At 38.4% G+C, this 14,920-nt stretch overlaps 1 protein-coding gene across 1 annotated transcript in view; it reads right to left on the bottom strand.

Annotated features, from left to right (window-relative positions):
• Positions 1–5,996: 5,996 nt before the first annotated feature.
• Positions 5,997–14,920, bottom strand: part of LOC130833952 (tyrosine-protein phosphatase non-receptor type substrate 1-like) — a 106,499-nt gene continuing 97,575 nt past the window's right edge. Inside the window, exon 4 of the mRNA XM_057704070.1 lies at positions 5,997–6,316. Within this exon, the coding sequence (XP_057560053.1) occupies positions 5,997–6,316 (320 nt within the window). The remainder of the gene's footprint in view (positions 6,317–14,920) is intronic.

The raw sequence follows: 14,920 nt of genomic DNA on the forward strand, positions 1-14,920 counted from the left end.
CTCGGTGGCTCCTGGAGCCTGCTTTGTCTGAATGTTGTCTGGAGAGGCCCGAGACTCTGTGCTTTGTGGTGAGAAGTGAAGCTTTCTCTCCCTGATATAAGAGGAAGCGACTATCATAGGATATTGATATTGAGAGTTCCTGCTTCTAGGTTGTGAAATAGGAATCAGGCACAAGCTAAGAAATTACTGCTATAAGGGCCCCAAGATGCTTTGAGAGTCCCTGGCAGACTCTCTTAGTGCCTAAGCTGTGACCCCTAGGGCCCTCACACTCCATCTCAAGAGTACTGGTGGCCATTCCTCATCCAGGAGCCTCAAGGACAAATTATGCCATATGGAGAGTGTGTTCCATCTTCTGTAATAGTCCAACAAGTGGGCTCAGTGAACTGCACAGCTGTTCAAGGGGAGGGTTCCTGGGGATGGTGCCTCATGGAGTGAGGCCCTGTTCTCCCCACTCCAGAAGTGTCAGTGATAAGAATGGACCACATCTGATGGGCTTCTCTGGGTTAGAGGGTACGTGGCAGGGGGACATGGCTTTGATTGAGCCAGGAGTTACGTCTGTGGAGGGGAAGGATGGCTGCTGTTTTCGAGGATGGAGGAGGCCTGTGGGAGGTGGGGAGGGGCTTTAGCATGTTCATCCTTCAGGGAGAACAACACAACCAGATCACAGCAAGGAGGAGCAGGGGAGCCCCTTATGTCTGCCCTGGTCTGGGGCCAGCTCTGGGCAGAAGGGAGTGGATGAGCAGGGGAAACTCCCATGTCAAGGATGTGCCTCCTCTTTTCATCTGAGAAGCAATAGCCATCCCATCACAGAAAACTATTCAAAGCCTCTCATGTGTGAGCTTTTCCTTTCTATGGGCCCCATGCCTGACACTGCCTTCTGTGACTCAGTTTCCCCACTGCTCCGACACTTGCCTCCATCCTGCAGCTGACTGTGTATCAGTGATGAGAAGGGCAGAACTAAAGAGGAAGTTAGAGATGGGATTAGATTGTTCTGTCACATGACAAGTTCCTTCTTAGCTTGAGACCTATTATTTTAGCTTCCTCCACCCCTGCCCTGCTGTTTTTTTTGTTTTTTTTTGTTTTTTCTGATTGAGATTCTCTGTGGGGCCCTTGACAAGGAACTGGTTAGATTGTTCCATTTAGCCTTCATCATTCCAATCCACTCCCCATTTTCAATGATGAGAGATTGCATTTTCCAGAGCTGACTGCAGCAATAGCCCCCTTCCCTTGTGCTCTTTGATGCTCCTCCCATAGAAAAGTAGGTAAAAGTACCGCCTTTCATAAATCTGGACAGGCTTGTGACAACAACACAGGTGATGTGATGTGACTTCTGGGGCTTGACCATAAAACTTCCCTGTCCATCTATTTTATATCTTTGGATGCTCATTTTTCAAATCTTGCTGCCCTGCTATGAAGAAGCCTAAACTAGCATAAACACAGAGACTGCATGACAAGGGCACATGTGAGAGTTTTAGCTGAAAGCCCAGATAAGGTGCCAGCCAACAGCCAACTCAATTGTTACCTGTGTAAATGAAGAAGCTGTGAGATGACACCAGCCCCTAGAATTTGTCAGTCCTAGCTGAGTCTTCCCAAATGCAACTCCAGGCAACATAAAGCAGAGACAAGACATTCTTGTGCCCTACCTGAATTCCTGGCTCATAGCATCCCCATGAAATGGTTGTTTATTCCTCCTAGGTTTTGGGGTGTTTTGTATGCAGCATTAGTAACTAGAACAGCACCTCTGGCAACCTTGCTCTCAACCTTCTCATTACAGTCTACCTCCTTCACTGTGTTTGGTGCTCTTTGATGGCAGGGACAAGTGAGCATGGTGTTGGGAGATAAGCTTTGGGCCAAAAGGACCTTGGTTGGAATTCTGAAACCACCTTTTGTGTGCATGACAATGGGCAAATCATCTACAGGGCTATATCCTACTGTCTACTCGGCAATTGCAAACTGTCCTCATTATTTACCTCCCTCATCAGGCTCTTCATCCTGTGTCCCTGTCTCAGTGTCTGACATTCCTATCCACTGAGTGAGTCAAACCAGCAAACCTGGGTATCATTTCAGATAACTGCTCTCATCCCCACCCCCCATCCTTTCATTTAAATACATCTTAAATTCTCCTGTGTCATCTGTTCAAATTCATCTCTGGCTTGAACAGCCTATCAATTGCCTCACTTACTCTTTCCCGATTTCAATCTTTTCTTCAAAATGAGCCAGAGGGATATTTTAGAACAGAAATCAGCTCATGTCACTCTCTTTAAATGGCTTCTCTCTGCCCTTAAGGTACATCAAGAGTCTTCTCATGTACCTACCTGATTTTCATTCACTCAAATATTTCCTAGTTTCAACTAGGATGTTCTTTCACTCATGTTTGGGCTCAGCTACACTGTCCCTTTTTCAGTGACTCGAACTCCCCACATCTTCCCTTTCTTCATTGCACTGGGCATATCCATCCGTTCTCTGTGTTGTAGATAAGCCTAGAACACCCTTACTCCCTCATCAGAATTTATAATCATACATTTATGGTCAACGTTTGACTTTCCCACTAGAGCATATGCCTCAATGAGATCAGAAGTTGGATCTGCTCTGTTTTCCACTCTAAGTGTTCAACAGTGTTTTTGAACCAAGGAGGGAATGGCTAGTGTTTTCATGTAAGTGTGTGTGTGCAGTGACCCCAGGTGTCAGCAACTGGTTTGACTCTCCCTGGAAGCAGTAGAGCCACAGGGTCCTGACTTTTTCTTACATCGCACAGCTGCCCTCTCCTCCCTTTCTTTCTTCTTGAGGATCCTCCATCCTTGGAAGCCCTGGGAACCTATCATTTATAATTAACCACAGTAGTGACCTTGCAGCCACTATGTAATAACAAAGTAAATACATACATCAGACAGTGAGATTACTGCGAGAAACAAATGGCAGTGTAACAGGGATGGGAATACTAGGTTTGCGGGTACTGCTTCATGTAGGGCTGTCAGAGAGTCTTTTAGAAATAACATGATGTTTGGGTTGAGACTCAGAAGAGGTGAAAGAGTGAACTATGCAGCTAATGGGAGAAGATCATTCCAGGAAGAGAGGACAACAAAGGCAAAGTTCCTGATGGAAGACAGTGAAGGTCGAGGGCCTACTGTGGCTGGTGCAAGGTGTATAAGTCAGAAAGTGGCAACAGATGAAGTCAGAGAGGTGGGGTTAGCTCAGATGGGGGCCCATAAGTCATCAAAGATTCCTCTTTGCTTCAGTTTGAGATACGGAGGCACTGGGAGGTCTGAAGTGTGATGGGGTTCCTCTGGCTTGTGTGATGAAAATAGCCTGAGGTGTGTAAGGTGGAAGCAGGGAGACCAGAGTTAGGAAACTATGGCAATAAGCCAGGTGAGTGATAACAGTGACTTAGAACAAGGAGACAGCCTTGGAGGTGGTGGCAAGTGGTTGGATTCTGGGTCTGTTTTGAATGTAGAGATGATAAGAGGTGGGGTGTGAATTGGATGCGGAGTATGAGGAAAAGAGGACCAAGAATCATTCTAAGATTTTGGCACATTCTAAGATTCTAAGATAGTGGACATTGTTTGAGATGGCTACTAATGACCCTGGAATTCACATCCCTGTGCAATTATTTTACCTTGAGTGTGGGCTGCACCTACTGACTGAATGAGAAATGAATAGAATACAGCAAAAATAATGGGATATCACTTCCATGATGAAACGACAAAAAGCCTGTGCCTGCTGTCTTGCTCTTCCTCTCTCTCACTTACAATGAGGAAAATCAGCTGCCATGGTGTGAGGGGCCCCAGAGAGAGATCGATGGGGCAGGGAACTAATGTCTTATGTCGTGGTCAGCAAGGACCTGAGTCCTGTCACCAGCCCTGGAGGTGAGCGTGGAAGCAGATCCCCAGCCCTCAGTGAAGCTTTCAGTTGATGGTAGCTTTGGTTGACACACTAACTACAACCTTTATAGGACTGTGAGCCAGAGGACCCAGTTAAGCCACATTCAGATTTTTTACTGAAATAATCAGAAAACATTTGTTGATTTAAGCCACTAAGTTGTGGGATAATTTTTTAACCCAGCAATAGAAAAAAAAAAATACAGATTCTAAAGCTTTAAAAGCAGGGTTGGAAAGAATGCAGGATGCTATAAAATGTCTCTTCTTATTGTAGTTTTAAAACCCAATCTTGTATGCTAGAGAAGTTGTAGACTGGGCTCAGAAGGATATGAGCTGAGTGAGCTCATGAAAACTTATACATGAGAGTGGGATTCAGGACCCCTTATTCTACCTTTCTGGGTAGGTGGGATGAGTCCCTCAAGGTCACCAGTTCAGCTGTTCTAGGTCTTGTCCTGAAACGCTTTCTGGGGTCTCTGTGGTGTGTAAAGGAGTGTGGGAGTCAGGAGGTCAGTGATTGAAGCTCCTTAGACTTGGATGGCTTCCTCTCTCTCCTTCTCTCAGGCTGAATTCCTCAGGAAGGAAGGAGGTAACAGAGACTGAAGTTCCCACAATGCAGAGAAGGAATAGCTGTCCGTGCATGTACTCAGTCAGTGCAGGTTTCCTGAGTGTGTACTCATGCCAACATCTATGCTCAGCCTCGGGAGGTGTGGGGAGTTGATATCAGCCCTGTGAGATCAGACACTGCCCCTTCCTTGGGTCCTATGCTTCGACTGTCCTTTGGACATCTTCTGCAAATCCTTGGTCAAGCCCCTTTCCTCTATCATTACACTCCAGATGGAGCTACTTACAAGATTTTAGGAGTTCCTGGAAAAATAATAACTGTGTATCCTTCTCATATCTACAGATGCGATGTGGCACAATGTGACATTTTGGAAACTTCTTCAACTGACTCCTAACCTTAGCCTGCTCCTAGGCCAGGCCATGGCCACCACTTTGTCCTACCCTCTTGAGCCTCCTCTCAATTTACAGTCAGGTCTGCTGCCTCTCACAGAAGAGAGGTAGATACCTCCATCACCAGCAACACTTTGTGGCCTAGGAGAAGATCCCCAAATGGAATGGTGGGCAACAGGAGCCATCAGAATACATGGAAGTCCATACTCCAGGGTCCATGCTTTCCCATCATTGGTGACAACAGTTCCTACTGCAGTGTGTCCTGCCTAGCATAAAAACCTGAGGCAGACGCCCAGGCAAACACACATACATCTCACACTGCTTGGCTGGGCTTTATCTAGAAAATAGGAGGGGCAGCCTCAATCATTTAATTACCTTGCATGACATTGCTTGCTCCCCAGCATAGTCCTATGATAGGTATTCTTATCCTCATGTTGGTGAGAAAATTGGGGATCAGAGATTTTAGGAAATTCTTTAGGGTCACAAGTTAGTGAGAGTCAAACCCATGTTTGAAATACTATGCTCATCAGTGCTGTCCCTTTAGATCTGGAAAATACAGGATCTCCATGCATCCGGAGGGGCACTAGGAGAACACCACCACATCACAGCGCAGGTCATAGGTCTGTTTATTTATTCTAGTCGTAAGTGGAGTATGAACATGTTTCTCTTTGGAGAATTTCAAACTTCCCTGCTTAGCCATAGGACTCGAGCTCAAAGGAACTGAGAGAATAATAAGAAAAACTCCTGGCAAGAAATCATTAAGGTCATTCAAGGGAACATGGACTCCCTGGTTCAGTAAGGACCTCAGACCTTATCTAGTCCTCCCACAACCAAGTAACTGAAACCCACTTTATGGACAGATGAGACCTAAAAGGATGCAAACAAATTGTAAGCGGCGGATCTCTCTGGGGAGGTGGATTTGGTGCGTTGTTTTCTAGCAGTGATATAATTTCTAATACACATCATATAATTTTGAATCATTTGGATTGTTTGGATGTGTGTGAGAGTGTGTGTGTGTGTGTGTGTGTGTGTGTGAGAGAGAGAGAGAGAGAGAGAGAGAGAAAGCTTTGCTTTTATAATTTAAAATTTCACAATTTTGAGAAAAAAGTTTTAAGGAAAGATTATATTGCCCCTCCTTAAGTTACAGAGGACTGGAGAATTTGCCACTGGCTACTTTTTACAGTTGTTCAGATGAGCAGAAAACAAAAATATCATTTTTGAAGTGACCTCCTGCTGCTCATCTTGTTCTGCCCAGCAGGTGAGCACAGTGTCTTCTGTGTGCTCAGGTCTGTCCACCAGAATTGAGCCCTGCACAGTGTACAGTTCATCTCTCCTCTTGGTGGGGATCAGGGTCTTATCCATCCAAGAGACATTTCCATTCTTCAGCCAGGTCAGCTGTATGCCCTGGGAGTAGAACTTGTTTGCCTTGCAGGTGACATTTATATTGTTCTTTGAGTCAGGGTATTTGAAAATAGACATGGTGGGTAGAACTGAAATAGCATAAGGCAAAGGTTTAAATTCCAAGAAACAGTCAGATCCATCGTATTTATTAGTTGGTGTCCATTTACTTAGCACCTACATAGCATGTGGCAGTCCCTGGCACATAGTAGGTACTCAATACCTAGAAGATCCTGTTATTATTTAGGCCTATTCCCTGAAGTAAATTTGGGGGAAACTATTCTCCAAAGCCAGGTGAAAGCTTGGCCACTTGTGGTGCCACCTACCTAGCATGGTCTTAGACAAATCAGCAATCCCTTGAAAAGGGTAATGTAGGCTTAGGTGGTTCACATCTCAGGTGATATAAGAAGTCCTGTAGAGACAGGACTACCTCGGCAGTACTGGAGATTTTGTAGGTATTGCTGTCCTTCACCCTGACCACATGTGTCAGGAGGGATGAAATTTCCTTTCCATTTTTGAACCACTTCAGGGTAATATTTTCAGGAAAGAGACCATAGGATATGCAGCTGAAATTCACAGCCTGCACAACAAGGGCCCTTTCTAAGGGGCCTATTACCATAGGCAGAGAAGGTGGAGCTACAAGAAGGAAGATAATAAACCATTAATGTTGATGAGTCAGGCAGTGTTGTGTGCACTTCATATAATTTTAATCCTAACAACTCTATGTTTAGGTATGATAAAGTCCATTCATAAACAAGAAAATGAAGACTGGTAGAGGCAAGGGGCATACTAGAAGTTGGCAGAGCCAGAAGTGGAATACAAGTTTCTCTCTATTCCTCAGACCAGATCGTTTCTCCGTTCAGAAGCCACTTTCCTGTATCTTTACCATTTTTCATATTGATTCCTCCTACTACTCATTCTCAGTTAATAACTTTAAGACAACTGGGAAAAGAAGGGAAATTTCCTCACCTGATGTTTATCTACCGAAATTCTAAAATGACATGTCATCTTTAATGTGAAATTTTACAAGAATGTCCTTTAGAATTAGCAACAACGGGACACCCACTCTACTGCATCTATTCAGCGATGTACTGGAGATCCTGGCTAATACAACGAGGCAAGAAAAAGTTATGAATAAATAATAATTTGGAAGGAAGAAGAATATAATATACATGTACACAGAAAATGCAGTTAAATCTGTTGACTATAAGACTAATGGATTAGAAAACCCAAATATATTGGGAATTTGGGGACCAGTGGAAAAGTGGGCCAGGCAATATGTGTTAGGGATAATTATTGTTTTATAAGTCTCATTGAACATAGAAAAAATTTCTAACAGATTACATTCTTAAATCTAAAAGTTGGTAAAACCCACCATGATCTGCAGAAATACAGAGGATCATAAGAGACTACTACAAGCAACTATATGCCAATAAAATGGACAACCTGAAAGAAATGGACAAATTCTTACAAAGGTATAACCTTCCAAGACTGAACCAGTAAAAAAATAGAAAATATGAACAGACCAATCACAAGTAATGAAGTTGAAACTGTGATTAAAATTCTTCCAACAAACAAAAGTGCAGGACCAGATGGCTTTACAGGTGAATTCTATCAAACATTTAGAGAAGAGCTAACACTTATCCTTCTCAAACTCCTCTAAGAAATTGCAGAGGAAGGAATCCTCCCAAACTCATTCTACAAGGCCACCATCACCCTGATATCAAAACCAAACAAAGATATCACAAAAAAAGGAAATTACAGGCCAGTATCACTGATGAACATAGATACAAAAATCCTCAACAAAATACTAGCAAACTGAAACTTAAAAAAATATATTTAAAAAATTTTTAATTTATTTTGGCTGCTCTGGGTCTCAGTTGCGGCATGTGGGATATTTGTTGTGGCATGCTGGATGTTTAGTTGCAGCATGTAGGCTCTTAGTTGCGGCATGTGAACTTCTTAGTTGTGGCATGTGGACTTCTTAGTTGCAGCATGCAAACTCTTAGTTGTGACATGTGAACTCTTAGTTGCAGTATGCGTGTGGGATCTAGTTCCCCAACCAGGGATTGCATGTGTGCCCTCTGTATTGGGAGTGTGGAGTCTTACCCACTGGACAACCAGAGAAGTCCCCAGCAAACTGAATTTAACAACACATTAAAAGGATCATATACAGGATCAAGTGAGATTTATCCCAGGGATGCAAGGATTCTTAAATATATGCAAATTTATCATTCTGATACAGCATATAAACAAATTGAAGAATAGAAACCATATGGTCATCTCAATAAATGCAGAAAAACCTTTTGACAAAATTCAACACCCATTTATGATAAAAACTCTCCAGAGGAAAGTGGGCATAGAGAAAACATACCTCAATACAATAAAAATCATATATGACAAACCCACAGCCAACACCATTCTCAATGGTGAAAAACTGAAAGCATCTCCTCTAAGAACAGGAACAAGACAAGGATGTCCACTCACACCACTATTATTCAACAGAGTTCTGGAAGTGCCAGCCACAGCAATCAGAGAAGAAAAAGAAATAAAAGGATTCGAAATTGGAAAAGAAGATGTAAAACTGTCACTGTTTGGAGATGACATAAATACCATATATAGAAAATCCTAAAGGTGCTGCCAGAAAACTACTAGAATTAGTTAATGAATATAGTAAAGTTTCAGGATACAAAATTAATTACACAGAAATCTCTTGCATTCCTATACACTAAAAAATAAAAATCAGAAACAGAAATTAAAGAAAAAAATCCCATTTACCATTGAAACAAAAAGAATAAAATAACTAGGAGTAAAGCTACCTAATGAGGAAAAAGACCTGTACACAGAAAACTATAAGATACTAATGAAAGAAATCAAAGATGACACAAACAGATGGACGGATATACCATGTTCTTGGATTGTAAGAATCAATACTGCGAAAATGACTCTACTACCCAAAGCAATCTACAGATTGAAGACAATCCCTATCAAATTACTAAGGGAATTTTTCACAGAATTAGAACAAAAATGTTTATATTTTGTATGGAAACACAAAAGACCCTGAATAGCCAAAGCAATCTTGGGAAACAAGAATGGAGCTTAAGGAATCAGGCTCCTTGACTTCAGACTATACTACAAAGTTACAGTAAATCAAAACAGTATGGTACTAGCAGAAAAACAAAAATATAGATCAACAGAACAGGATAGAAAGTCCAGAGATAAACCCACGCACCTATGGTCACCTAATCTATGACAAAGGAGGCAAGAATATACAATGGAGAAAGGACAATATGTTTTCCCAGCACCACTCTTCAATAAGTGGTGCTAGGAAAACTGGACAGCTACATCTGAAACAGTGAGATTAGAACACTCCCTGGTACCATACACAAGAATAAACTCAAAATGGATTAAAGACCTGAATGTAAAGCTGGATACCATAAAACTCTTAGAGGAAAATATAGGCAGAGCACTCTTTGACATAAATCACAGAAAGTTCTTTTTTGATCCACCACCTAGAATATTGAAAATAAAAACAAAAATAAACAAATAGGACCTAATTAAACTTAAAAGCTTTTTGCCCAGCAAAGGAAACCATAAACAAGATGAAAAGACATCCCACAAAATGGGAGAAAATATTAGCAAACCAAGCAACTGACAAAGGATTAACCTCCAAAATACACAAACAGCTCATGCAGCTCAATATCAGAAAGACAAACAACTTAATCAAAAAATGGGTAGAAGACCTAAATGGACATTTTACCAAAGAAGACCTATAGATGGACAACAAACACATGAAAGATGTTCAACATCACTAATTATTAGAGAAATGCAAATCAAAAGTACAATGAAGGGACTTCTTTGGTGGTCCAGTGGGTAAGACTCCATGCTCTTAATGCAGGGGGCCCAGGTTTGATCCCTGATCAGGCAACTAGATGCCACATGCATGCCACAACTAAAGAGTTCACATGCCACAACTAAAAAGTCCACACATTGCAACAAAGATCCTGTGTGCCACAACTAAGACCCAGCATAGCCTAAATAAATAAATAAATAAAATTAAAAAAAAACTACAATGAGGTATCATCTCACATCACTCAGAATGGCCATTGTAAAAAAATCTACAAACAATAAGTGCTGGAAAGTATGTGAAGAAAAGAGAATCCTCTTACATTGTTGGTGGGAATGTAAATTGATACACCCACTATGGAGAACAGTATGGAGGTTCCTTAAAAAACTAAAAATAGAACTACCATATGAACTAGTAATCCCACTCCTGGACATATACCTGGAAAAAGCCATAAATCAAAAAGATACATGCACCCCAATTTTCATTGCAGCACTGTTTACAATAGCCAGGACATGGAAGCAACCCAAATGTCCATTGATGCAGGAATGGATAAAGAAGATGTGGTACATGTATAGAATGGAATATTACTCAGCCATAAAAAGGAACAAAATAGTATCATTTGCAGAGACTTGAATGGACCTAGAGATTGTCATACAGAGTGAAGTAAGTCAGAAAGAGAAAAACAAATACCGTATAATATAGCTTATATGTGGAATGTAGAGAAATGATACAGATGAACTTGTTTGCAAAGCAGAAGTAGAGTCATAGATGTAGAGAACAAACTTATGGTTACTGAGGTGGGAAGGGGGTGTGGGATGAATTGGGAGATTGGGATTGACATATATACACTATTGATACTATGTGTAAAATAGATAACTAATGAGAACCTACTGTATAGCACAGGTAACTACTCAAGGCTTTGTGGTGACCTAAATGGGAAGGAAATCCAAAACAGAGGGGATATATGTATACATATAATTGATTCACTTTGCTGCACTGCAGAAACAAACACAACATTGTAAAGCAGGTACACACCAATAAAAAATTTACAAGAAAAAACAAAAACAAAAGCAATGAGCTAAGCCTCAGAAGTTCTAGCAATAATTATGTTCTAAAGGCTAATTAGGACTTCCCTGGTGGTTCAGTTGTTAAGACTCTGTGCTCCCAATGCAGGGGGTACTGGCTCAATCCCTGGTCAGGGAAGATCCACATGCCATGTGGCACAGCCAAAAACAAAAATAAATAAATAAACACTAATTAATGAATATACATTTTGTTTGACATGAGACAATCAGCCTTTTCTGACTAATTTTAACTACCTCAAGCTAGTTAAACTTATGAGTAGCTAGAGTTCATGTTTTAGTGCAGGGCATCTCACATTTACCACCTCCAAGAAATGATATCAATATTTTCACTGTGATAGTATTAGAACTTTAAAAAGAAAATATTGATATTTCTCTGTTGGAAACTTATTGGGGTGAAGATGAGTATGTATAAACAAATATTTTAAAATGACAGTTTTATTTCTGAAGTTTCAACTTTGTAAAGTATAAGATGTTTCTGAGGTTTCACTTTTTAAATTAAAAATCTGCTGAAGATTTTTAAATTCCTAAAAAAAAAAAAAGAAAAAAGAAAAGATTGTGCAATCAGTATATGACTCATTACAACAGTTATCATTATTTATGTAATCACTAAAACATTAAAATTCTAAATAAGACTTAACCAAAAAAAGAAAAAGAATAAGAAGTTAACTGGGACTGTGTTGAATCTGTAGATCAACTTGGGGAATATTGCCATCCTAATAATATATTCTTCCAATTTATGAAAATGAGATTTTTTTCACTTATTTATATCTTCTTACTTTCTTCCCATATTGTTTGATAATTTTCAGAGTTTAAAATTGCACTTCTTTTGTTAAATTTCTTCCTAAATATTTTACTTTTTGATGTTATTGTAAACAGAATTGTTTTCTTAATTTCATTTTCAGATTGTTCATGTTAAGTGTATAGAAACACAATTTTTTTTTTGTATTGATCTTCCTTGCTCAACCTTGCTGAATTTGTTTGATTGGGCTAGTAGATTTTTAGTGGAGTTCTTAGAATTTTTCCAAACACAAGATTATGTTATTTGTGAATATAGGTAATTTTACTTATTTCTTTCCAATCTGAATGTCTTTTATTTCTTTTTATTACCTAATTGTCCTGGCTGGAACTTTTAGTACAATGTTGAAGAGAAGTGATGAGAGCCGATATCTTTGCCTTGTTATTGATCTAATGCTTTCAGCCTTTTGTTATTAAATATAATATTCTCTGTGTGTTCTTCATGCTTGCCCTTTATTAGGTTGAGGAATTTGGCTTAAATTCCTAATGTGTTGAGTATTTTTATAATGAAAGGGTTTTAGATTTTGTCAAATGCATGTTATGCGTCTCTTGGGGGGATCATGTAGTTTTCTTTTTACTCTATTGATAAGATGTATTACATTGATTTTGATGTTAACCAGACTTGCATCTATGGGACAAATACAAATTAGTCATGATGTATATTACTTTTTACATATTAATGGATTCAGTTTGCTAGTATTTTGTTGAGCATTTTCATGTACATATATATAAAATATATTTGCCTATTTATTTTCTTTGTGATATCTTTTTCTAATTCTGATATCAGGGTAAGTTTTTGATCACTACTTTAACCAGTTTATTTGTTATAGCTAGTTTCAAGTACTCTTTCTTCTTTAGTCAGTTTTGGTAGTTTGTGTGTCTATCCAGGCATTTTTCCATTTCATCTAATTTGTCTCATTTATTTACATATAATTGTTTATAGTCTTCCTATAGATTTCCTTTTATTTCTGTAAAGTTAGTAGTGATGCCCCTTATTTGATTTTTGTTCTAGTAATTTGTTTATTTTATCTTATCAATCTAGCTAAAGGGTTGCCAATTTTACTGAGCTTTTCATGTAGCCAACTTCAGAATTTTTCAGTTTTTAAATTTTTCTTCTTTTGTTTCATTAGTTTCCAATGTATCTTTTTAAGTTTAACTTGCTGTTCCTTTTTAAGTGTCTTAAGGTGGAAGGTTGTGTTATTGATTTGAGATTATTTGTTTTCAATTGGAGATGTTTACAGCTATAAATTTCCCTCTAAGTTCTTTGTCAGTTGCGTCCTATAAGCTTTTGAATATTTTTCTTCATTTTCATTCACCAGAAAGTATTTTATAATTTCTTTTCTGATTCCTTTTTAAAATACAATTGATTATTTAGGAATGTATTGTTTAATTTCCACATATTTGTGAGTTTGTCAAATTTCTTTCCATTATATATGACTTCTAATTTTATTCCATTGTGGTTGGAGAACATGCTTTGTATTATTTCTATTCTCTTAAATTTTTTTAGGTTTGTTTTATTGAAAATGTTCCACATGCTTTTGGGAAGACTATTTTCTGCTGTTGTTGGATGGAGTCCTATGTACATCTGTTAGGTCTGGTTGGTTTACAGTGGTTTTAAACTCATTTCCTTGTTGATCTTCTGCCTAATTGTTCTATCTATCTCTAAACTGGGATATTGAATTCTTCAACTACTGTTGTTGAATTGTCTATTTCTCCTTTATTTCTGTTGGTTTTTACTTCATGTTTTTGTTCTCTGTTGTTACATGCGTATATATAGTATTTCTAATTGTTTTCTCTTTCTGATGGATTGAATCTTTTATCATTGTAAAATGTCCCCTTTTATCTCTTATAACATTTTTTTGTTTTAAAGTATATTTTATTGGCTAATAGTATAGCAAATCCTGGTTTATTAAGTTTGGCTTTTACATGATATATCTTTGGTTTCCTTATATTTTCAATGTATTTGTATCATTGAATCTAAAATTTGTCTCCATTAGACAGGATATATTTGAATGTTTTTTTCTTTTTAAATTCAACCTGACAATCTTTGCCTTTTGATCAGTTTATTTGATCCATTCACACTTAATATTACATTTTTTTTTTTCTTTTGGCAGCACCATGCAGCATGTGGGATCTTAGTTCCCTGACCAGGAATGGAAGCTGCACCCCCTGCAGTGGAAGTGTTGATTCTTAACCACTGGACCACCAAGGAAGTCCCATTACTTTTTGTTTTCTGTGTTTTTCATGGTTTTTTTGGTTCCTCTATTCCTCCTTTTTGCATTAAGTAAATATTTTCTAATGTCACATTTTAATTTATTAAATTTCTTTATATGTACTTTTAAAATAATTTCCTTAGTGATCACGCTAGAGTTTATGAGATACACGTTAACTCATCAGAATCAGCTTCAGATTTATGTTAAATTAATTCCAATGAGACATAGAAATGTGACTTCTGTATAGTTCTAGTACTCCTTTCCCCCTGTTTTGGTATTATTTCTGTACATGTTGCATCCATAAATGTTACAAACCTAAATGTACATTGTTGTAATTTTTACTTGATTTAAATTTGTGTCCTCTAAAAAAGTTAAGAGAAAAAAGGACTTATATATTTATAGCTTTTGTCATACTCATCTTATTTATCTTTTTTGGATCTCTTTTGTTCTTGTGAATTTGAGCTACCATGAAGAGTCAGTTCCTTAGCCAGATACAACTTTGTTTTCAATCATCTCCTTTGTGGAGTTTTGGGCAAATATTACATTTCCATGTTATAGACCCAGTATGTTATGTACATATAATTGTATATAATTGTTTTTAAAAAATCATTTAAAATAAGAAAGGAGAATAAATATGCATTTATACTGTTTCTTATAATTAGAAAATATATATATCTGATAAAGATAATTTATCATATATGTATGTGTATTTATCATATATATATGGTGGGTTTGAATTACCAACTGGGTAATTTA

The sequence above is a fragment of the Hippopotamus amphibius genome, chromosome 12 (assembly GCF_030028045.1).
Source record: "Hippopotamus amphibius kiboko isolate mHipAmp2 chromosome 12, mHipAmp2.hap2, whole genome shotgun sequence".
Classification (NCBI taxonomy): Eukaryota; Metazoa; Chordata; class Mammalia; order Artiodactyla; family Hippopotamidae; genus Hippopotamus; species Hippopotamus amphibius.